Raw genomic sequence first — 25,286 nt, forward strand, 5'->3', positions numbered from 1 at the left:
TGCAGGATCCAAGACCACACCTGCACAACGTCAGGCACACTGGCAGACCATTGCGGACATCATAAGTGCCCTTGGAATCGTGAGGCGCACAGCTAATGAATGCTACAAGCGCTGGAATGACCTGAAGCGCAGGGCAAAGAATAAGCTGGCCTCAAGTCATGCCGCAACTCTAGTGACTGGAGTTGGGTCTCCAGCAGACGACATAGAACTCACTCCACATGAGCAGGTTGCTGGGACCTACGTCACGCAGGAACAGATCCAAGGCGTGGGAGAACTGGCAGATTACCAGGCATTGTCCGGTGAGTGCACATGCATGTGTGTGTCATCCATGTGCATGGTGTGTGTGTGTGGGAGGGCTTCTGTTTGGGTGCCAGGGGAGGGTGTGTGTGCCTGAGTGGTTCGGCTCACCCATGTGCCTCTTCCTATACATTCTTGGCAACAGCATTTGGGTATAGCAGCATCCCTTCGGCATCCCTTCGGCCAACATTAGACATCCAGCCCAACACCACGCAAGTTGCCCTTGGAGTGTCATCTTGCCACAACACTGTTGCTTATTTACCTCTTTTTATTCAGGCAGATTGTTTGCATACCACCACTTTTACTCAGGATTTCTCAGTCCTATTGTCACATGTCTGACATGGCTATGGTACAGTGGACTGGCTCAGTTTCGTGGACATGATTAGTTTGGACATGTCCCTGTGCAATAGGACCATTTTTGACTGGCAGCTGCAGGTTAAACATTTGAACCATTACAATGAAAATAATCAATTATATGAACAAACTGGACTGAATGAACAATTGGTGACCTCCTCTCCCTCTTCACTTCATGGCTAGGGTACATGCCATCTGTGTGATGGCATGTGTATTTGACCTGCCAATCACTGGCCAATGTGTGATGCCACTGCTAGGCAGCATGCAGCAAATGTGTTCATCTTCCATCTTGGTGTCATCAATGCGTGCCATCTTCCTCCCCATCACACGCAGTGACGGTGCATGCATGGGAGTGTTTTAGTCATGTGGGACATGTGTCAATCAAGTACTGTTTCTGTAGCCTCTCAGCCCTAATTGTGTGCCATAGTGCTAATGCCTGTTTCCATTTGTTTTCTTTTATGTCTTTGCAGGGGAAGAAGCACTTGATACTGCTGGGGTTGTGGAGATGGTGCAGACCCAGGAGGGGTCTGAGGGCCGACCGACCCTCAGTGAGGGACGTGGTGTGGTGGTGGGTGAGAACCCACAACTGCTGCAGGTCGTGCTCTCAAGGGGTGTCTCTGGCTGCACCTCCCCCGAGCTGTACTCAGGTGTCGATTCGGATGATGAGACCTACGTGCCGTCGCAGGTGGGTGTTCCTGGGAGGGATTCTGTTCTGTCCGACCCACCTGCCCCAGGGTTAGAACCCTCAATGGGGATGTCAGTGTTGGCAGGTACGCCTTTGGTGGTTACGGATGCAGGGTCACACTCCGCGACATCTGATCCTGTTCCTGGGCCAGCAGATCAGAGGGGGAATGCAGTCCTGCAGCCTCAGGCAGTGCCGGCACAGCAAGGTGCAGTTCGCCTTGCCCCAGACAGGTGTGGTGCCCGCCGACGTGGTGGCCGTACGCCACCTGGCAATACCGCATGGGAGCAATCCATTTACGGTATGACAACCCAACAGGCAGCATCATCAGAGATGATGGCTCAGGCCATGGATAGGGTGGCCACTTCCATTGTCCCCCCCGAAAGGCTGATGGAGCGACTACAGCAGGCAACCGACTCCATCTGCCAGTCACACAGGGAGGACATGTTGGCGTCCGACAGGAAGCCATCTCCATAGAGTCCCAGGGCCACAGGGAAGCCCTGAGGCTGGAACTCCTTCACCTCAGGACGACTCTTGTTGAGCTTGAGGCTTCAACAAACCGAAGGACAGAACAGCAGCTGGAGCGTCTCACCCGTACGCTCTCAGCTGAGATGCAGGCAACTAGGGCGGAGGTCCGGGCATCCCGTGAGTTGTTGCATGAGGACCTCCGCACACTTATCCTCCAGAACGAGACCTACCACACCCGCATGCTTGCAGCCATGGACGAACAGACTAGGGCTTTGCGTGGGCTGCCTCCCATAGTGCCACCACCTCCTGATGCAGCTGCAGAGGGTGAGGATAGCGACAGCAGTGACACTCCCACAATAGGGTAGCCCTGTAGGCCATGAGCCCATGGAGGTGTTTTTTTTTTGCAAGATCCACACAGGTGGCTTTTGGTGTGCACCCTGTCCTCGGACCTTTATTTTTTCTTTTTAATTTAAAAAAAAAAAATGTGGACAGTGTGTTGCCTTGTGTGGCTCCCGTGGGCATACGCTGCATTGTGGCTAGGCACATGCAGGCTTGTCATGGATTTGGTTCAAATGCTTGGGTTTTTGTCACACACACCCCTCCTGCTTCCCGTTTCCATGGGCTTGCAAAGGGTGTGCCCAAGTGACATTGACGTACATGGTGACATTGGACTCCCATGAGCTGTGTGGGCAGTCTGTAGTCAATACTGTGTATACATTCATAGTGCATATTGTTGTTGTATTGTACACTGCGTGGTGTATTGATATGTGCCTCTGCATCCATCTCATCCTCCATATTTGCAGGTCCATTCCTCATGTCTTCACATTGCGGTCCACCTTGGAACTGGAGTCCATGTTGTAAGCAGTGCACCTACACTCTTGCGTGGCGCTAACACTGTATACTTGGAAGTGTTCTGAGGGCTGTCATCATCAGGTGGTGAGGCTAGCTAATTTTTAAGTCTGTAATGTCATGTTTAAGGTAGGTTGGAGGTTGTGTAGGTGATTGGTATTCTTGGTAAGTATTTGGTGATGTGGGTTGTAGGTCCTGCATTACTGTGAGCATTTCATGTGTGGACATGTTTCCATTAGGGACACTGTAGCTGCTGACACTTGGGGCATGTTGTGGGGATTAATTTCTTTCCTCTCACATTGCATGACATGCCATGGTGTGTTGTGTGGCCGTGCCGGGGAGGGGGTGGGTGACATGGCACTGTTTTCATGTAGTATTTTGCAAGTGGGTATTCATTTCTGCAGCATGGAAGTGTCTTTTCATGACACTGCATTGGAGGTGTTTGTGTAGGTAGGAATGCACACATTGTGAAACTTCCACATGAACAATCTCAGGCTGCTATGGTTCTGACAGTTGACAGTCCCTTTGTTCGTCTTAATTGTCAGGTCGAGTCATCATTGCTTATCAGATGGTATGTGCCAGGCCTGTGTGCACTCCACTGGGGTGTGATTTCTATGTGAAGTAATTAGCCACCAGCTGCGTACGGGCTGCCTCACCCAGTGCCCTCTCCCCTCCCATGCGCAGCGGCCGTGCATGTGGTTGGGGATGTGGGGGCACCACCATGTCCACAGCCAGGCCCTGGCGTGTTGCAACATTGTGCAGGACACATGCTGCCACTATGATCCTGCACACTACTGGGGGCGCATATAACAGCTGCCCGCCAGAACGGTCAAGGGAGCGAAAGCGTGACTTGAGCACTCCGAATGTGCGCTCCACTATGCCCCGGGTTGCAATATGGGCTGTGTTGTATCTTACCTCTGGAGGCGTGATGGGGTTCCGAATTGGCGTCATCATGTGGGTGCTCAGAGGGTAGGCACTGTCCCCTGGTGAGGAGGTGATGAGTATCATTAGTGGGGTAGTGACATAACTCTGCATCTGACATGCATGCATGTGCAGTGGCATTCATACTCACCAAGCAGCCATGTATCGCCATGCCGCCCAGCTTCTAGGTCCCGGCTTAGGGTAGACATTTGGTAAATGAAGCTGTCGTGGGTGGACCCTGGATAGTTGGCCTATACTGAGGTGATGATTCCCTTAGCATTACATACTACCTGCACGTTGATGGAATGCCAGTGCTTGCGGTTCCTATAGATGTGCTCAGATGCCCTGGGGGGACGTAGTGCCACATGGGTGCAGTCAATGGCACCTAGCACTTTTGGGAATTGTGCCACACCGTAGAAATCGAGGGTGGCAGCCTGCCTTTCTGCAGGTGTCCTGGGCAGGTATATGTGCCTACGGACTGATGGGCGTGCAGTGATGATGTTCAAGACCTGGTGTAGGCAGCGTGACTGCGTGGCCTGTGACACCCCACCCACTATGGCACTTGTCCGCTGAAATAATCCTGTGGCCAAGAAGTGCAGTACATTGAGGACCTTCTCCAGGGGGCTGAGTGCTTGGGAGCACAGGGTGGGTGATGTGAGGTCATCCTCCCACTCACTGACCAGGTCCAGTATTATGTGTGGGGGAAACCTGTACCTCCCATACACCTCGTCATCAGGCATCCCAAAAAGGGCTGGTTCTGGGAGTGAAAATTCGGGCCCTCACTATCCTCCTCCTCCTCCTTTGGTAACCCACGGCCACTGCTGCTAGGAATGGTATATTCATCCTGGCGTATGAGCTTGTTTGTTGTTTGCGCACACTTTTATGCTGCGCGGGTCGACGTACGCCTGCATCATGCTGGCGTACGTGTCTCAGGATTGGACCATTTATTTTTTGGCACGTCGTAGGCGAACATGTGAATCCTCCCGCCCACCCCAGGAATACACGTAGCACGCTCTCACAGGCACAGTCGCGGGTAGATATTCCCGCCCACCCCTGTAATACATGTACCTCACTCTCACAGGCCCAATCACGTGTGGAAGTTCACGCGCACCCCGAAGTACACGTACCCAGGCCAATCGCGTGTGGGACTTCCCGTGCACCCCGAAGTACACGTACCCAGGCTAATCGCGTGTGGAACTTCCCGCGCACCCCGAAGTACAAGTACCCAGGCCAATCGCGTGTGGGACTTCCCGCGCACCCCGAAGTACACGTACCCAGGCTAATCGCGTGTGGAACTTCCCGCGCTCCCCGAGGTACACATACCCAGGCCAATCGCGTGTGGAACTTCCCGCGCACCCCGAAGTACACGTACCCAGGCAAATCGCACGGCTGGGGGGTGGGGGTGCAGGGGGACATGAGTGGGGGCTTGGTGGAGGCTGCCCCTGGTGGCTGGGGGGTGGGGGTGGTGGGAGACATGAGTGGGGGCCTGGTGGAGGCTGCCCCTGGTGGCTGGGGGGTGGGGGTGGTGGGAGACATGAGTGGGGGCGGTGGGAGACATGAGTGGGGGCCTGGTGGAGGCTGCCCCTGGTGGCTGGGGGGTGGGGGTGGTGGGAGACATGAGTGGGGGCCTGGTGGAGGCTGCCCCTGGTGGCTGGGAGGTGGGGGTGGTGGTAGACATGAGTGTGGGCCTGGTGGAAGCTGCCCCTGCACTGCTGGGGGGTGGGGGTGGTGGTAAACATGGGTGGGGGCCTGGTGGAGGCTGCCCGTGCACTGCTGGGGGGTGGGGTGGTGGGAGATATGAGTGTGGGCCTGGTGGAGGCTGCCCCTGCACTGCTGGGGGGTGGGGGTGGTGGTAGACATGGGTGTGGGCCTGGTGGAGGCTGCCCCTGCACTGCTGGGGGGTGGGGGTGGTGGGAGACATGAGTGTGGGCCTGGTGGAGGCTGCCCCTGCACTGCTGGGGGGTGGGGGTGGTGGTAGTGGTAGACATGGGTGGGGGCCTGGTGGAGGCTGCCCCTGCACTGCTGGGGGGTGGGGGTGGTGGGAGACATGAGTGGGGGCCTGGTGGAGGCTGCCCCTGGTGGCTGGGGGGTGGGGGTGCATGGGGACAGGAGTGGGGGCCTGGTGGAGGCTGCCCCTGGTGGCTGGGGGGTGGTGGGAGACATGAGTTGGACATGAGTGGGGGCCTGGTGGAGGCTGCCCCTGGTGGCTGGGGGTGGGGGTGGTGGGAGACATGAGTTGGACATGAGTGGGGGCCTGGTGGAGGCTGCCCCTGGTGGCTGGGGGCTGGGGGTGGTGGAAGACATCAGTGTGGGCCTCGTGGAGGCTGCCCCTGCACTGCGGGGGGTGGGGGTGGTGGTAGACATGGGTGGGGGCCTGGTGGAGGCTGCCCCTGCACTGCTGGGGGGTGGGGGTGGTGGGAGACATGAGTGGGGGCCTGGTGGAGGCTGCCCCTGGTGGCTGGGGGTGGGGGTGGTGGGAGACATGAGTTGGACATGAGTGGGGGCCTGGTGGAGGCTGCCCCTGCACTGCTGGGGGGTGGGGGTGGTGGGAGACATGAGTGGGGGCCTGGTGGAGTCTGCCACTGGTGGCTGGGGGTGGGGGTGGTGGGAGACATGAGTGGGGGCCTGGTGGAGGCTGCCCCTGGTGGCTGGGGGGTGGGGGTGGTGGTAGACATGGGTGGGGGCCTGGTGGAGGCTGCCCTGGTGGCTGGGGGGTGGGGGTGGTGGGAGACATGAGTGTGGGCCTGGTGGAGGCTGCCCCTGCACTGCTGGGGGGTGGGGGTGGTGGTAGACATGGGTGGGGGCCTGGTGGAGGCTGCCCCTGCACTGCTGGGGGGTGGGGGTGGTGGGAGACATGAGTGGGGGCCTGGTGGAGGCTGCCCCTGGTGGCTGGGGGGTGGGGTGGTGTATGACATGAGTTGGACATGAGTGGGGGCCTGGTGGAGGCTGCCCCTGTTGGCTGGGGGGTGGGTGTGGTGGGAGACATGAGTGGGGGCCTGGTGGAGGCTGCCCCTGGTGGCTGGGGGGTGGGGGTGGTGGTAGACATGAGTGGGGGCCTGGTGGAGGCTGCCCCTGGTGGCTGGGGGGTGGGGGTGCTGGGAGACAGGAGTGGGAGCCTGGTGGAGGGTGCCCCTGACTGTTGGGGGTAGGGGGTGCAGGGAGACATGAGTGGGGGCCTGGTGGAGGCTGCCCCTGGTGGCTGGGGGGTGGGGGTGGTGGGAGACATGGGTGGGGGCCTGGTGGAGGCTGCCCTGCACTGCTGGGGGGTGGGGGTGGTGGGAGACAGGAGTGGGAGCCTGGTGGAGGGTGCCCCTGACTGCTGGGGGGTAGGGGGTGCAGGGAGACATGAGTGGGGGCCTGGTGGAGGCTGCCCCACGTGGCTGGGGGGTTGTGGTGGTGGGAGACATGGGTGGGGGCCTGGTGGAGGCTGCCCGTGCACCGCTGGTTGTGGGGGTAATAGGGGACATGAGTGGGGGCCTGGTGGAGGCTGCCCCTGATGGCTGGGGGTGGGGGTGGTTGTAGACATGAGTGGGGGCCTTGTGGAGGCTGCCCCTGCACTGCTGGGGGGTGGGGGTAATAGGGGACATGAGTGGGGGCCTGGTGGAGGCTGCCCCTGGTGGCTGGGGGGTGGGGGTGGTGGTAGACATGAGTGGGGGTGGTGGAGGCTGCCCCTGGTGGCTGGGGGGTGGGGGTGCTGGGAGACAGGAGTGGGAGCCTGGTGGAGGGTGCCCCTGACTGCTGGGGGGTAGGGGGTGCAGGGAGACAGGAGTGGGGGCCTGGTGGAGGCTGCCCCTGGTGGCTGGGGGGTGGGGGTGGTGGGAGACATGGGTGGGGGCCTGGTGCAGGGTGCCCCTGCACTGCTGGGGGGTGGGGGTGGTGGGAGACATGGGTGGGGGCCTGGTGGAGTCTGCCCCTGGTGGCCGGGGGTGGGGGTGGTGGTAGACATGAGTGGGGGCCTGGTGGAGGCTGCCCCTGCACTGCTGGGGGGTGGGGGTAATAGGGGACATGAGTGGAGGCCTGGTGGAGGCTGCCCCTGGTGGCTGGGGGGTGGGGGTGGTGGTAGACATGAGTGGGGGTGGTGGAGGCTGCCCCTGGTGGCTGGGGGGTGGGGGTGCTGGGAGACAGGAGTGGGAGCCTGGTGGAGGGTGCCCCTGACTGCGGGGGGGTAGGGGGTGCAGGGAGACAGGAGTGGGGGCCTGGTGGAGGCTACCCCTGGTGGCTAGGGGATGGGGGTGGTGGGAGACATGGGTGGGGGCCTGGTGGAGGCTGCCCTGCACTGCTGGGGGGTGGGGGTGGTGGGAGACAGGAGTGGGAGCCTGGTGGAGGGTGCCCCTGACTGCTGGGGGGTAGGGAGTGCAGGGAGACATGAGTGGGGGCCTGGTGGAGGCTGCCCCACGTGGCTGGGGGGTTGTGGTGGTGGGAGACATGGGTGGGGGCCTGGTGGAGGCTGCCCGTGCACCGCTGGTTGTGGGGGTAATAGGGGACATGAGTGGGGGCCTGGTGGAGGCTGCCCCTGATGGCTGGGGGTGGGGGTGGTTGTAGACATGAGTGGGGGCCTTGTGGAGGCTGCCCCTGCACTGCTGGGGGGTGGGGGTAATAGGGGACTTGAGTGGGGGCCTGGTGGAGGCTGCCCCTGGTGGCTGGGGTGTGGGGGTGGTGGTAGACATGAGTGGGGGTGGTGGAGGCTGCCCCTGGTGGCTGGGGGGTGGGGGTGCTGGGAGACAGGAGTGGGAGCCTGGTGGAGGGTGCCCCTGACTGCTGGGGGGCAGGGGGTGCAGGGAGACAGGAGTGGGGGCCTGGTGGAGGCTGCCCCTGGTGGCTGGGGGGTGGGGGTGGTGGGAGACATGGGTGGGGGCCTGGTGCAGGGTGCCCCTGCACTGCTGGGGGGTGGGGGTGGTGGGAGACATGGGTGGGGGGCTGGTGGAGGCTGCCCCTGGTGGCTGGGGGTGGGGTGGTGGTAGACATGAGTGGGGGCCTGGTGGAGGCTGCCCCTGCACTGCTGGGGGGTGGGGGTAATAGGGGACATGAGTGGAGGCCTGGTGGAGGCTGCCCCTGGTGGCTGGGGGGTGGGGGTGGTGGTAGACATGAGTGGGGGTGGTGGAGGCTGCCCCTGGTGGCTGGGGGGTGGGGGTGCTGGGAGACAGGAGTGGGAGCCTGGTGGAGGGTGCCCCTGACTGCGGGGGGGTAGGGGGTGCAGGGAGACAGGAGTGGGGGCCTGGTGGAGGCTACCCCTGGTGGCTAGGGGATGGGGGTGGTGGGAGACATGGGTGGGGGCCTGGTGGAGGGTGCCCCTGCACTGCTGGGGGGTGGGGGTGCAGGTAGACAGGAGTGGGGGCCTGGTGGAGGGTGCCCCTGACTGCTGGGGGGTGGGGGTGCTGGGAGACATGCATTGTTGATCAGTAGTGCAAGGTGACATGTGGGTTGGCTGGGGGGGCATGCCCATGGTGGATGGGCTGCCTGCGGGACATGACCAGGGGTGCAGGGTAGTCCCCCGTGGTGTGGGCTGCCTGCAGGGGCCTGTGGAGGTTGTAGAGCGAACACCTGGGAGGAGCCACACGGCCAATTCACGTGTAGTACTCCCCAGAACCCCTGAAATACACGTACCCTGCTGGAATCGCGTGTGGAACTTCCCGCGCACCCCTGAAATACACGTACCCAGCTGAAATCGCATGTGGAACTTCCCACGCACCCCTGGAATACACGTACCTTGCTCACACGGGGCCAATCGCGTGTGAAACTTCCCGCGCACCCCTGAAATACACGTACCCTGCTGGAATCGCGCGTGATACTTCCCGCGCACCCCTGAAATACACATACCCTGCTGGAATCGCGTGTGATACTTCCCGCGCACCCCTGAAATACACGTACCCTGCAGATTTTGCGTGTGATACTTCCCGCGCACCCCTAATGCACACGTACACAGGACAATCGCGTGTGGAACGTCCCGCGAACCACTGAAATACACGTTCCCCACTTGGCGTTTGCTGTTTGCCAGCCCTGTGAACTGGTCCAGGGTTAGCGCAGCCCTTTACGATTATTTGGGGATTTTGAAGGCTTTTCCTTGCGTGAGGGCGTTCTTGGGGGCGTAACTGGCGCTGCTGCAAGGTCGCTGCGCCACGGCTGATTTTGGATGCGAAAATCCATGAATACCATGTGCGCGGAAATCGATTTTAGCGCACGCGGCTGGTGCAGACAATCGCACGGGCACGCTGTGCGCGTCGCGTGCGCCACTTTTGTGCGAATTTCTATGAATTACCCTGTTAGTCCTCAGGGCACACAGAAAACAAAACACACAGTTGCTGAAAAATTAGCAATTTTTCTGTCTAAAAATGAGGGTCCAGCCCGCATGCACCCTTCCCCCTTTTAAGACTCCACCTTCCCAGCCAAACCGATGCACATGCAACGATGCTAAAGTCTCAATGTAAATGCACATTTTTGCAATAGCATTGAAGCAAAGACATGTCACCTTGTGGGTTCCCTGTCACCAGGTGGACTAACCTTCTTACGCTATGTGCCGACTGAAATGTTGTATTTAGCACTGATGCTTCCCACAGCTGGCCCTCCACCCCAGTTCCTCCTCTCATCTTACATGCTTACCTCACCCTTGCTTTCTCACCCTGTTATATTTCGCTTTACCCCATTCACTTCACTAGTGAAGCACTTTGCACTCATGATATTAGCAGGTCCTCACTCTCCCAAGAACTGTTTAGTTGCCAGGATTAATTGTAATGCTGTGCGAGGTGCAGTGATGCTTCAAAATTAAAACAACACACAAATAAGGCTCCAAGGCAAACACGCAGGTGACTCTACAATATTTCAGAAATTATGCATTGGAAACATTGGGAATAATTGTCAGCAATTCTACAATAATAAGCATTGTCAAAACCAATGGCTTTGTTAGTGTAGAGGGTAACCTTTTTTTGTAGTTTGGGGACTTTTGGAAAATATATTACCCTCTACATTGGGGGTCTACAACCTGCAACTCTCCAGATGTTTAGGACTGCAACTCCTATGATCCCTCTCCACTGGCTATGCTTGCTAGGGGTCATGGGATTTGTAGTCCAAAGTATCTGGAGAGCCAAAGGTTGCAGACCCCTGTTCTACCTTTACAAAGTCAGAACTTGCTCAGTCCATGTCCTAAAGCGTCACGTTTTTCTTAACCAATGGCTTCTTTGTGCATGGGACTACATATAATTCCATGGGTACATTCGGCTCCCAAGGGATTGTGGCTTCAATCGGGGTATCCACATTCAGTGTTGATCCATATCAAAAGCACACTGATAAGTAGTACCTATCAATCTAGACATTAAATGTAATGTGAACAGACCTGCGAGGAATCAAATAGCTTTACATAGAAAATGAACTCGCCTGAATAAAACGGGAACAGATCCAGAAAGTTCAAATTCCACCAAATTTACCTTATCCATAGTACAAGCACAATTTAAGCAGTAGTGAATGTGTTCAGGTTTTTAATGTGTAATAAAACGGAGGTGTTCCTTAAGGTACCAAGAATATAGCCTTTATTTAAAGTAGAAAGGCAAGTGCTAAAAATGACATCTTGCCATTGCACCATTTAAAGAGGAATTTACTTGCAAGGCTCCCCGCCCTTGTATGTCAAAGTACTGAGACACCTTTAACTTCAATCACGTCGTCAGGCACAGAAGCAGAAGACAGACAGAAACTGATCAGATAGGCAAACGATAAAAAGGAATGGTGTTTGCACAGGCACCAATAACACAAGGTGCTGTTCATGCCTGTGCTGTCAGTTTGCGGAGTCGTAGAGGAGTGCCGCTGTCATATGTGCATAAGTATGGAAGTAGAGGGCGGGGGAAATGGTCAGCAGGGAAAGTATAGAACTGTGACTTATCCCCCACATTATAAAACAAGATCCGCCCGGCATCCAGGTCGAGGAATACTCCGAGAACATTTGGGGCAACAGTTGGCGACAGACGGGTTCCAGGAGACGTGAATGCCCAGTATTTTTGCTCGCTCCATAGACCCACAGCCCAGCATCCCCCCTGGGGTGATGGCGTACGCCTCCCCTTCCTGCTCACTGACTCATCACAAACCCCCACTTCCCAAAACACCTGACCAACCTCCACCTCCCAGTAATGCCTCCCTGAGGTGAGTCTCTCCCGCCCCAGAACACAGGGTGATCTGTTGAATCTTGCAGAAGTGTCGGGCAGATCCTGTTCTGATCCATCAAGCAATATCACACTTGTCCCCCCCTCGGACACGACGAGCCGTGGATTAGCGGTGTCAGGATCCATTGTAATGTGATCTAAAACCAAATAAAGTGTTAGTGATGGCACACCACATGACCAAGCGACTTCATCACAGAACTAAAGAACAGGCATATCACAAACTGGCAGCCAATCAAAGGAACCACCCAATAACTTTAAATCTGATATTTGTCACAGGTGAAACTATTAAATACCATGACCAACCATCATCAATCCCAGCCAGGATCCTGAAAGTGAAAATACATTTTACTCAAAATGGGATATCAACGATATTGTGTGCATATTAAGGATGTTCATAGGGTTTGTTTGAATATTCCTTCTGTACTAACCATGTAGTTTCCTCTTCCTCTTCTGTGATTTAATTCTTTCTCCCACCATTGCCCTCTAAATGATCAAGCACCCGACACCTCATCTTCTTCATTACAAGAATCAGGAATAAATTAACCAGTGTTCATCCGATCAGACTTGAGACTCAAGGGCCCCTCATCAAGGATTAGAAGTCTGCATTCTGGAGTCAGAGGTCTGCTAGTCAAAGATCATAAGTTGAAATTGGGTACTCCGTAATGTGGTATGAGTGTGCTGGAGCTTATTTTGGATAGACGGCGAACGATAGTCAGGAATCAGTTACACCTCTCCTGTTTCACTAATGCTGCTAACGGTGGCCAGAGGGCAGCTGGATTGAACACTCCAGCCACAAGTTCCTGGGCCGTCGCCACCATCCCCTGGCCAGTGTGTATCACTTTCTGTGGGGATACTGAGGCAAAGAAAATTGTCTTTGCACCTTGAGCATGTGGACGTCTGGGAATCATGTCAATAGGAATTGGTCGCCAATGACTACTGAATTGTTTCCTTGGCCTCTTGGACCAACATCAACATGGCAGATGCCCTGATCTGAGTTTCAGCCAAATGTGTAAATGTGTATAAGCTGCGCCCTCTCGCGGTGACTGCTAGTGGGGCTTCAAGAGCTGTCTGTGGTCTATTGATTGTGACAAGCTCCATCTGCATTGAGACACTTCTTGGGGGGTGGGGCAGTGGTTCAGCAGCAGCGCTGCCTGCAGTGGTGCTAGCTCTCTACATTCTGCCCTGCGACGGATTGGAAAGACATTAAAGTAGGTGTGGGTCTGAGTGGGGTCCCCAGCGGTGTCTGGCGAGTGTGGCAGCCTTGTAAGGATGAATGTACCCATGATCCCTCATTTCTGTGTTTTGAGGACATTGGTACACTGCTCGGAGCGAGTCCTGGGCAACGTTTCTGGCTTTATATGTTGGTGTTTGAAGTGGTTATAAACAGGGAGAGGACCTGTAGAGTGGGACACATACTCTTCCAATCAACTTGTCCTTGATGCCATTGGGTGCTTCCTCAGGACTCAACAATATTTTCTTTTCTGTTCAGTATCATGGTTGCGTCTCGGTTGCATCCATCTCGTCCAGAATAGTTATCGTCCAGTAATGGATCTTTGATAAGATCAGTGGGTGGCCTCCTATCTGGCTGATTGCTCCTTCTCCGTTTTCTGGCAGAATGAGCCTTCCTTAGACATCCCCATCCCTATGAAGTTGCGCTATGGTCTGCCTTTGGTCCCCTCCTCTTTATATTCCAAACCTTTTCCCTTGAAAAATCCATCTCTTTGGCTTCTCAGATCATCTAATCACCAATGCTTCTCACATCTACCTCTCCTTCGCCCCTGAGTTGTCCTCTTGCATTACTAACTGCCTTTCTGCTTTCCGTCCCTGGATGGCACTCCACTGCTTATTGCTCAGCTCCTCTAAAACTGGAGTGATCTTTCCCACAGCCTCTCATGCCACACTCCATATCTCTACTAATACATTCATTTCCCTTAACCTGCTTACTTCCCCCCTCCCCCAACACCATGGCCGTAAATCTCTTTTACATTGGCCTGAAACTTCTAAATTTCTGCACCTCCACTGATACTGCTGCCAAGCTTAACCTCCTGAACATCTGCAAAATCTGTCCATATGCCACCAGCTACTCTCCCAAACACTCATCGCCCTCTGGTCCTCTACAGGATGGAGTACTGCCCCAGCCTCTTCCGAGGGTGTCACCAGCCTCCTCCCAGGACTCCACCTGTACTCCTTTGCTCCTCTCAACAAAGTGTTCAAAGTTGCAACATGCACATTCTGCAGTCTCCCTCGGTCCTCGCCCACCTCTGCACACCCCCTTCAGGTGGGTTGTCTAGGCATGCAAAATAACCCACTATTCAAATTCCTTCTTAAGTTTAAATCCATCAGTTGGAGTAATCACCCGCCACCACCACCTGGCTGAATCAATCTTGCAATACTCGCCTCCTTGCATTCCAAGCTTCTAAGCTCTGCTCAATGTAACCGCCTTTGTCCACCCTGTGCTGCTTCTCACTTTCACTACTTCACCCTCCTGGTTCTGCATCATTGAAACACCCAACCTCCAGAAATGAAGGACATACTAATGGGTACTGGCTTCCGGATCTCACCTAAGAACCACTACTCTTTTTGTGAAAGTGACTGGCTTCCGGCTCTCCCTTGAGAACCACTTTCTCTGACAGGAGGGAGGCCCAGAGCCTTTTCGTACCCTCATCCCCCTTAATGACTTCTCCACTACTGTCACGATTGGATTGCTTATCTGCTTATATCTGTAAATACTGAGGATGTATTTAAAGTCGGTCTTGTCCTCTCCTCATTTTCTGATTCCAGCTTCTATATCAGGATTTCGTAAATCACCCATTAGCGGAACTGCTCAAACCATCAGTATGCCATTTCTGCAGAGCATCTTGGTGAAACACTTCATTTTCAATACACACTAAATAGACCATCAATCACTTGACAGATTCCATAAGCACTCCAGTGTGAAAAATCTGTTGACTCGCGTTTTCTTTGCATGTTCCATATGTACCTCACGACCATGAATGCAAATAATGCCTGCTTTCAATAAATGAATGCATTGCAGAATTTTGACTTTGGGCCAATAATTCCAAGAATGCACAGCTCTAACACTGAGATCAGGGAACTCCTTCAAAGCCACAGGCACACATTACTGGCTCTAAATTTTGCAACACTAATGTGCATTTCTAAAAAAGAATTTGCAATGAAAGCATTAATATAATAAAGTAAATTACACCCTACGCTGTACCACAGAAAATAAAACGATTTTGAGTGGCAAAGCCGCAGCATGTGAATCCCGGTTTATTCACATTTCGCTGGTGAAATATTTCTAATTTAGCGAATTTACAATAATTTCGGCTGCAAGTTTGCAAAATGGCAAATAATTTGCGAGGGGTGACATTTTGGGAAATAGGTGAATTCCCATGACATTTCAGCCGAGCTGATGCACAGGATTCCAACCAGTCCTACTAAAGAGTAACAAGTCATTGGTGCATCACATTTTTTGGCAATTAAGTGCACAGCCACAAAAATGGGAATCATTATGGTGTTTCTATACATATTACCCTGCTCACAGGTGACTAGTTGGCTTTTAGGTCATTCCATTGTTTTTCGCCAAATCTTATGGGAGCTACAACATCTGATGACCTTCTTTCCTGGCAGCCTGTAAGAAGTCAATTTGTGTGTCTCTTCATCCCTTGAACAACCTCATCTCTCTTTTTTCACTGCGATCCTCTTGGCGGCATTACTTTTGCTACCTTTGCTCAGTGCAGGCTGTCCACATCTTGTCTCAAAGCTTCTCCAAGATTGCCACCTCGTGGTCCCCCTGCTCTGTTCTTCTTCAACTGCGGCCCTCTCTACCTGTTCCTTCTGCCTACTCAAATAATCTGGCACTGAACTCAGCCCTGTAGACAAACAGAACCTGTCATCTGCTGACAGGTGGTCCCTAACGGCACTCCAACAGGGGAAAGCAAAACCCCTACAATATTAGATGTAAGTACATTCACTATTAAATAAATATAAATCACACCAAGCATTAGTTGTTCGTGTAAAGTAAATTAATTTATCAAGGTTAATAAACCTTGGACTTGAACTATATTGCAGACTGGATATGTAACACCAACATAATCTTAATTTCAGACAATTAAATTTAACACCAACACTCCTTCTTGCTAACTAGCAAGAATTCACATGAAATTGTAATACATTAAATCAACAACTCCACATTGATTAGGGTTGAATCAAGTCAAATGTTAGATCACACTGAGCACATATTTTTCATATGGAAATTTAAGGAGTTGTAACATTCATCATAGGCATATAGAATGTAAATATCACAATGATACTTCCGGAAATTCTTTGTTACAAACAATTAGATTCCCTATATTGATGTCCCCATGTGTTCCAATTCAGTGGGCAGTGTCCACTTTATTATAATGCCAACGCGTTTCGGAAAAAATCCTTCTTCAGGGCGGTTACTGCTGTACATACATTTTCATTCAAATTCAGTTTGAGTTACTGTGAATAAATACAAAAATGTGTAAGGGTGAGTCAAGCTGTACTCTTACTCCTCTCAACAGACAAGCATCTGATCATCCCACTATTCAAGAATAACACGGAACTGACCTTCTGTCAATCACCAAACGGGGGCCACAATGGTGTAGCCGAAGGCTGTACTGGAATATGATTGAATACGATAGAATGCACTCAAGGCTGAGGACAGGACCTCGCGCGGCCGCAACGGTCAAAAACCAGCTCAGAGTCAAATGGTAAACCACTAAAAAGGAAAAAATAGAAAAATCTAATTATCCAGTACATCCCGCGCCTGTACGAACTAAGCAAAATATCTAAATCCTACAGGGCACCATAATGTGAACAACATCACTTGTAAATATAAAGAATGTCCACAACAAACACTCCCCAATAACACAATCTACTACGCCTCACGTAAATAAGCCAAGATTCTTCAGCCATTAATACAGACAACAGAGGCATACGTGAAGGATACAATGCACTTTTTGAATATTATCAAAGATGTAGTCTTTGTGGAAAACAGAGATATCTTGTTTACGATGGATGTTACATCGTTATATACGAACATTGTACACGAGGCCGGCATTGAGGCCGTTGAATGGCTTCTTCTCCGGGCCCCGGACTGTCTTGGGGACAGATTATTTGTACTCACTCTCTTGAAACTGGTGCTAATGAATAACTTTTTCCAATTTGGCGATAAGTACTACCTACAGGTATCAGGAACCAGTATGGGGGCTGCAATGGCACCCGCATATGCCAACATCTATATGTTCTATCTGGAGCACGAGTTCATTCTGTCCTCGCCTAGATGGACACAACATCTACCGGTATTTGTGCGATACATTGACGATGTGTTTGGCATTTGGACAGGTCCGGAGGAAGATTTACAACATCTTTTTGAGACGATGAACAATATGCACCCTAGAATCAAGTTTACCAACAACACGAGTAGAACCAGAATCAACTATCTCGATGTCGATATCTATGTCAAAAACAATAAGTTGGCCACAAAGATTCACACCAAAACTACAGACCGCAACAGCCTTCTAATGGCAACCAGTTTCCATCCTAAGCGGACCATTGAGAGTGTACCGCTCAGTCAATTTTTACGTTATAGACGTAATATCTCTGAGCCCGAGGAGTATAGACTACAATCACAGACATTGAGCAAAAAGTTTCTAGAACGTGGGTATAGCCATACTTTGATTTCGGAAATTGCTGGAAAGGTTGAGGCGACAGACAGGGAAACGCTACTTATCCCTAAAGTTCGTCAAACTGGACAATCATTGGTCTATGTGACAACCCATTCACTTCAAAGTGGCAAGATCAAAGGTATAATTAAAAAGAACTGGCCCATGCTACAAATGGATCCGACCCTACAACACCTTTTCAGTGAACTTCCTATGTTTGCCTACCGCAATAGTAAACCATTACGGAAGAGTTTAATTAAAGCTGATTTCACGAAACAGGTCGCAATGAGTCCACAACATAAAGGGACTGTTCCATGTTACAACTGTCAACATTGTGGGAACATTATAAAAGGGAACATGATCACACATCCTTATACAGGCAAATCCATCACCTTAAAACATTCATGCACGTGTGACTCGAAAAATGTCGTATACGCTTTAAAATGCCCATGTGGACTTTTCTATGTAGGCATCACAACCAGAAAAGCGAAGTTCCGTTGGACAGAGCATAAGTCCAACATACGGACAGGCAATCTCAAATCCCCAGTTACATCACACTTTCTTGAAGCTAAGCACACCATAGCACAACTCAAATGTGTGATTTTAGAACAAGTCTCTATTGGCAATAGAGGGGGAGACATTACCAGGAAATTACAACAAAGAGAAGTGTGGTGGATTCATTATCTGGATTCCATGTATCCAAAGGGAATGAACTGCGAAACAGACTTTATGTGCTATGTCTAACATATTGCCACTATATGTTTGAATTGACTGTCCAAATGAATGGTCTATACATTGTTGTGTCTAGCCCAGCCTCCCCGGGCTCTTTGGGGTAGACGACCGTATCACTGTCCAAATGTTTTATTTTTAGTTTTATTTTTATTTTTGAATTTTGGTTTTTTGCTTGATGTATGCTCAACCATCTATTCGTATTTGTATACACTGTGAAGCTGTCATTGGTTGTTTTGCTATGTAAGTGGGTGGTATGGGTTTTACACTAGGAAGTTATCCCTTTACATTTTGTAAGGGATCATTTAAATTGTGTGAGCATATAAGGTTTAGGACAGGACTCGCTTAGTCGTTACCGTGGTATTCTAGTTTTCAACATCTAGTAGTAAGCCTGGCTGTACAGTTGTTCTTTTGTTACATACTGTCAGCCACAGCGTTAGGTACCTTTGAACGGTAAGGAGGGACACAGGCGTCTACTATGGTTGGCGCTTGGTCCCTCCTCCGTTCTACACTCACTTTGTTTAGCGACGCTCCACGAACACAGTACTGAATTTTAACGCGCTGACTTTTGCGTAACAGGCTTCAGGTACACGCAGAGTTATTTGCAACGGCCAGCTGCAGGGAGTGGTCCCAGCGTGTGTTGACGTTGCCGCCGTCGTGACAACACACATTGTTGCCCCTACCATCATGGCGTCAGGGTGACGTTGTGCGCATGTGCACCATTGGCGTTGACTCTTTTATAAACATTTGGCTCACAGCAGCGATACATCGCTTGCAGCCGGACGCCCAGCGCTGATACTATGCAATGTAAGTTGGGCTTTTAGGAACACAGTTACAATGACCAGCAGGTGATATTGTTTTGCTCGTGATGTGCACTCCGTGAAGTGTAGTCCATGTACGAGCATGAAGTCATGGCTTATTTACGTGAGGCGTAGTAGATTGTGTTATTGGGGAGTGTTTGTTGTGGACATTCTTTATATTTACAAGTGATGTTGTTCACATTATGGTGCCCTGTAGGATTTAGATATTTTGCTTAGTTCGTACAGGCGCGGGATGTACTGGATAATTAGATTTTTCTATTTTTTCCTTTTTAGTGGTTTACCATTTGACTCTGAGCTGGTTTTTGACCGTTGCGGCCGCGCGAGGTCCTGTCCTCAGCCTTGAGTGCATTCTATCGTATTCAATCATATTCCAGTACAGCCTTCGGCTACACCATTGTGGCCCCCGTTTGGTGATTGACAGAAGGTCAGTTCCGTGTTATTCTTGAATAGTGGGATGATCAGATGCTTGTCTGTTGAGAGGAGTAAGAGTACAGCTTGACTCACCCTTACACATTTTTGTATTTATTCACAGTAACTCAAACTGAATTTGAATGAAAATGTATGTACAGCAGTAACCGCCCTGAAGAAGGATTTTTTCCGAAACGCGTTGGCATTATAATAAAGTGGACACTGCCCACTGAATTGGAACACATGGGGACATCAATATAGGGAATCTAATTGTTTGTAACAAAGAATTTCCGGAAGTATCATTGTGATATTTACATTCTATATGCCTATGATGAATGTTACAACTCCTTAAATTTCCATATGAAAAATATGTGCTCAGTGTGATCTAACATTTGACTTGATTCAACCCTAATCAATGTGGAGTTGTTGATTTAATGTATTACAATTTCATGTGAATTCTTGCTAGTTAGCAAGAAGGAGTGTTGGTGTTAAATTTAATTGTCTGAAATTAAGATTATGTTGGTGTTACATATCCAGTCTGCAATATAGTTCAAGTCCAAGGTTTATTAACCTTGATAAATTAATTTACTTTACACGAACAACTAATGCTTGGTGTGATTTATATTTATTTAATAGTGAATGTACTTACATCTAATATTGTAGGGGTTTTGCTTTCCCCTGTTGGAGTGCCGTTAGGGACCACCTGTCAGCAGATGACAGGTTCTGTTTGTCTACATTACTGTACATGTCTCTGGTGGTCTTGAGACACTTTTCAGTCCCTGTGCACCTGAAATATATTTATCAGCTAAGAGTGTGATCACTTAATTCTCCCTCTATGCTTTTTGTAAACATAGTTTATTTACCAGATTTACCACTTTTCTGTACTTTGGAGTGCCCCTCCATCCTTCGTGATTTGTTATCTACTGAACTCAGCCCTCCCATTCCCTCTAGCTTCCTGCTATGCCAGGCTCATGCATCCGGTCTGACTAGTATGCTCATAATTGCAACCGTTAGCAAAGGAGTTAAATATAATAAGCCACTCTGCTTCCTTGTACTCCTCCAATCAATAAGGTCCGCGGGGCATCCGTCATTCAGGCCAGACTTTCTGGAGTGGGTGCAGGCTCATCAGATCCCCACTCTCTACATCTCCCGGCCACGGACCAGTGACAGGGGACTCCGGCCTCACCTAAAGACAGCCTATCAGAAGCCTTTGGAAACGGCCTTCAAAACAGCCAAATCCAGCACCCCGCCCTCTTTGACTGATGTGGGTTCCACATGGACTCCACCAACAGACACATGTGGCTATTCAGTTCCGCGACCAGAATTGCTTATTTTTCATTCAACGAGCATTAGGCAAAGTGCTTGGGTTGCTCTGGAGCAAGACTGATTTTGAGGCATAATGACCCCATGAAGATGTGTCACCACATTTTAGCCAATACTCTGACTTGAACGGATCCTTTCACAGCAGAATTGACAAACTTGTGTTCCTTATATCTTCACACTCCTGTTGGCACAGGATTTTTCAGGAGAGAGCAACTCCTAAGTGTTCACACAGAGCTGGAGATGACCCTGAGACTCGGAGGTTGACGTTCAGGTGAACATTCAATTACCCCTAATGGCCCAGCCCTCCAACACCACACAAAAGCAAATCCAGCCCTCTCTGCCATGTACCCTTTCCAGGAACTGTTTCGTTATTTTTGAGTTCTTGTCGAGGGTGTGTTTAAATTGGCAGTAGGTACACTGCCCTGTTCCTTTTCTGGAGCCACGCTTTTGTTCTGTCCCACAGGGTGCCTACGCACATCTTATACTGTGACTGGGGAGGAATTGCTCTCTGCTGCACAGGTAAATATCCTTTTTGATAGCTTCTACAAACATCAGGAACTAATTATTAAGCATATCACAGGAATAGGTAATCCACTAAGCTCCCCCACCCTTTTTGGCCTTTTCTATTCTGGTTAATTGCATTGCAATGCTGTTGCCTAGCGCTTCCTTCTCTCCCACTTCTCCCACCTACGGGCCCTCCCACTGCCCGTGATTGGCCCACTCGTGTTAGCAGATTTGCTTGCGGCGAGACTCCAGGCCCTCTGCAGCACATCCAAGCACTGTCTTTAGTTCCAGGTGCCCGGGGTAAGCAATCCACTGTCCACTGCGCTCCCCCACCCTTTTTGGGCTTTTAATATCTGGTTATTTGTATTTTGGCACTTTTCTACACCATGTTGCTGCCTCTGAGCCACTCTGCCCAGCTGCTTCCTGCTCTCCCACTCCTCACACCTACGAGCCCTTCCACCGCCCCGTGATTGGCCTGATCTTCGCTTCTAAGACACCCTCCCAGGGCAGCCTCTGCACAGGCAGCGTTCGGCTAAGGGCTACAAGGCAAATGGCTGCTCCCGAAGAAGCAGCTCCACTCTGTGTTTGCCCGTGTTCACCTGGGAAGCCTTACTCAGTCAACCAACAGCGACTGATAAGCTAAGTGTGTTGTCTGGGTGGGGGATAGAGCCCTTACTGTACTCCAGTAAAACCCCACCACTCTTATTACCTTATATCATATACCTACACATTTAGCCCAAACTGTATATCTTAGCCATATTTTGCATCTAACCTAAATTGTGTGCCATGTCCATATTTTGCACCCAGCCTAATCTGTATACGGTAGCCATATTTTGCTTTCAGCCAACTGCATAGGGTAGCTGTACTTTGCTTTTAGCCTGATTGTTTGAGTTAGCCATACCTTCCTTCTAGCCCAACTGCATTAGTCAGCCATATCTTGCATTCTGCCAAATTGTGTAGGGTGACCATGCTTTGGTAGCATTACCTTGCCTTAGTCATTTGTTTTAGTCGGCCATATCTTTCATTTAGCCCATTTGTGTTAATCCGCTATATCTCACATTTATCCCCTTTCTGTTAGACAGCTATATCTCACATTTAGCCTCCGTGTGCAAGGTAGCCTTACCTTGCTTTAGCGATATGTGTTAGTATGCCATATCTCACTTTTAGCCCATTTGTGTTGATAAATTATGTCTCACATTTAGCCTGTCTGTGTTAGTCAGCTATATCTTGCATTTAACATAAATTGTCCAAGGTAGCCTTACCCTACTATAGCCATTTGTGTTAGTCAGACATACCTCATACATAGCCCATTCTGTTAGTCAGCTATATATCACATTATAAATCAGGTGAGGATGCTGGCAAGGCCAGCTCATGCAAGTGACAACAATGAGCTGTTGCTTACAACTCAAACCGTACCCTACACCTGGAATACTCAACCTTCTGCTGCACATAAAAATATCAGATACGCACAGCACTAATAGCACAGCCTGGTTTTTGACGCTGGACCCTGTGGGTTCATAAAGTACCCAACCACATAGTTAGGAAGTACTCATAATTCCCAAAGAACTGGATGTAACTGCTTATCGTGAAGGTGTTAACCAACAAGCAACTGCCCGCTCAGTTAGACACAGGGATGGTGGACTGTACATCTGCAATTGCTTGTTGCGGTAATGCACCAGGGCTGTTACCACTAGAATTGACACTACTCTCTGCAGCCTCTGCCATGCCTAGACCTAAACACCCAACATTCCAAACCAATCATGCCTCATTTATGTCATTACTGGATGTATTTACCTCCACTGTCTGTATATTCTGTATATAACCATTTCCAAAGTATCACTGCTAATTACCATGTACTGTGCCTTGTAACTTGTACTAAGCGCCCTTTTACTCCCGGAGCGCTATATGAATAAAATAAACAAACAAACAAATAATGTGGGAAATGGCCAAACTCAACATTGATATATATATATATATATATATATATATATATATATATATATATATATATATATATATATATATATATATATTTTAAATTTAATATGATATGTTTGGTGAACCAAACTTTTCATTATGTAGGTCTTTAAACAATTTGTTAAAAAAATCGACGAAAACAGACATGCCAGCTATTTCTCCATGTCCTTTTCGATCTCTATCCAAAATTTGATGGCCGTTAAAATTACATGTTTGTCGTGGCCTTATAGTAATTGGTTCCACCGTTCTTGTGTAGTCATCTGCTTTTTTGATATTCTGAAAAAGTCCTTGAATAAATTTATTTTTTCCTGTAGTGCCGGTCAAATCATAATGATATGGAACAGTGTCTCTTTGATATTTTCAGTCTTGCAGAATCGACAGTCTGAGGATTTGGTATCTGCCTGTTTGATCTTACTCAAATAATCGCAGGTTGGTAAGATGTTTAGTCAGAACCTTAGGAAGAGATCTCGCATGTGTCGATCCGGAAAACATGTCAAGTATGGAGGGAGTTCATGTAGGGCTTGTGTGTCTATTACACATACTTGATGTCGTTTATATTTGGTCTGGTCGCTGAGGGTTTTTATCCAATCGTTCCTCTGTAATGCTCGCTTTGCATGTTGTGGTCTGTTTATTAGCGTTTCTTCAGTAATGCCTTCATCATCCATCTGACTCTTGATCCTGATGAACCATTGTTGAAGAACTGTTGCATTCAATGCATTCTTTTTGGTTTTTAATATTTCTACAGCTGGTATTTTCTCTTGACTGATTATTTTCCTGTAGAGGTCCATTTGTTTCCATAATATTATGGATTGTAGTGATTGTAAAGCCAGTTCAAAACGGATCCTTGACATTGAGGCATTTTTGGGTAGTGCTAGCGTTTTCCTCCAAAATATGGCTTTGTAGAGGTGCCATTTCAGTCCTTGTTTGTTGACCAGGGTTTTGCCAGCATAGGTCAAGATGGGAACGACCTTTTGTTTATAAAGTAATCTTAAAACCTTATCTCAAGTCCTCACCTTGGGGGACTTCAACCTAGGCTACAACGACCCAGCAGACCCTATATCTAATTCTATTGCCACCACCCTTGCTGAACTAGGCTTCGCGCAAAGAAGCATGGCCCCCACTCACTCGAAAGGTAGAATACTTGATTGGGTGGCCGATTACAACTGTGTAGCAAACATCACCAATATCTCACCGCTAATCTGGTCCGACCATCACCTAGTCTCGTTCTGGCTAACTACCGATAGACCGACACCCACGCCTATCACAACAGCCCCACCTATTCTCACCAGAAACAAGAAAAACATTACTGCAGAAAGACTCATCCCGAACCTTCTCCCAATACTTGATTCACTTCCGGACAACACAGACCCAGAGATCCTAGTTGAGGAATATAATAAAGCCATGGCCACAGCACTGGACCTCATCGCCCCTCTCAAACTCAGACCCAGCAAACAGAAATCACACCTCAACAAATGGTATACACCATTCCTCAAAAATTTGAGGCAACAAAAGAGAAATTGCGAGACTACATGGAAAAAATGTCCCTCAGCTGCTAACAAACTCAATCTATCTAAAATAACTGCACTCTACAAAACAGAAATATACATGGCCAAACGAACTTCCTTCGACTCTCGTATATCATCTGCCAAGTCCAATATGAAAGAACTCTTTTCCATTCTCAAAGAAGTTGAAACCCCCATACTACCCCTTGACACCTGCACCAAAGATAAAAACTGGTGCTCAGAAATTCAGAATGCCCTGGCCAATAAGATCAAGACCCTCCAAACTAAAATCTCTAGCAAAAAAACGACCTTAAAAGACTTGCCCCCCTCCAGAAGACCAGACAAGTGCGTAACCACAGACCCCACCCGTTTCAAATTTTCAAAAGTCAATACTCTCGACGTAGAAAAAATTATCTTGTCCTTGAAACCCTCTAACTGCCAGGGAGACCTTTGCCCAGCACAGCTTATCAAAGACGCTGCTCGCGATCTTTCACCCTTCATTACGAAACTGATCAACGCCTCTTTCACCACTGGCTCCATCCCCACGAATCTAAAACAATCTTGGGTACTTCCATTACTAAAAAAACCTACTCTCGACCCAGCCATACCTACCAATT

At 50.0% G+C, this 25,286-nt stretch overlaps 1 protein-coding gene across 1 annotated transcript in view; it reads right to left on the bottom strand.

Moving 5' to 3' along the window:
* Positions 1-11,080: 11,080 nt before the first annotated feature.
* The window catches only part of LOC138447766 (butyrophilin subfamily 1 member A1-like), a 201,523-nt gene continuing 187,317 nt past the window's right edge, over positions 11,081-25,286 (bottom strand). Inside the window, exon 10 of the mRNA XM_069604103.1 lies at positions 11,081-11,852. Coding sequence (XP_069460204.1) covers positions 11,320-11,852 — 533 coding nt within the window. The 3' untranslated portion in view covers positions 11,081-11,319. The remainder of the gene's footprint in view (positions 11,853-25,286) is intronic.

The sequence above is a fragment of the Ambystoma mexicanum genome, chromosome 1p, assembly GCF_040938575.1.
Source record: "Ambystoma mexicanum isolate Mex_15411 chromosome 1p, UKY_AmexF1_1, whole genome shotgun sequence".
Classification (NCBI taxonomy): domain Eukaryota; kingdom Metazoa; phylum Chordata; class Amphibia; order Caudata; family Ambystomatidae; genus Ambystoma; species Ambystoma mexicanum.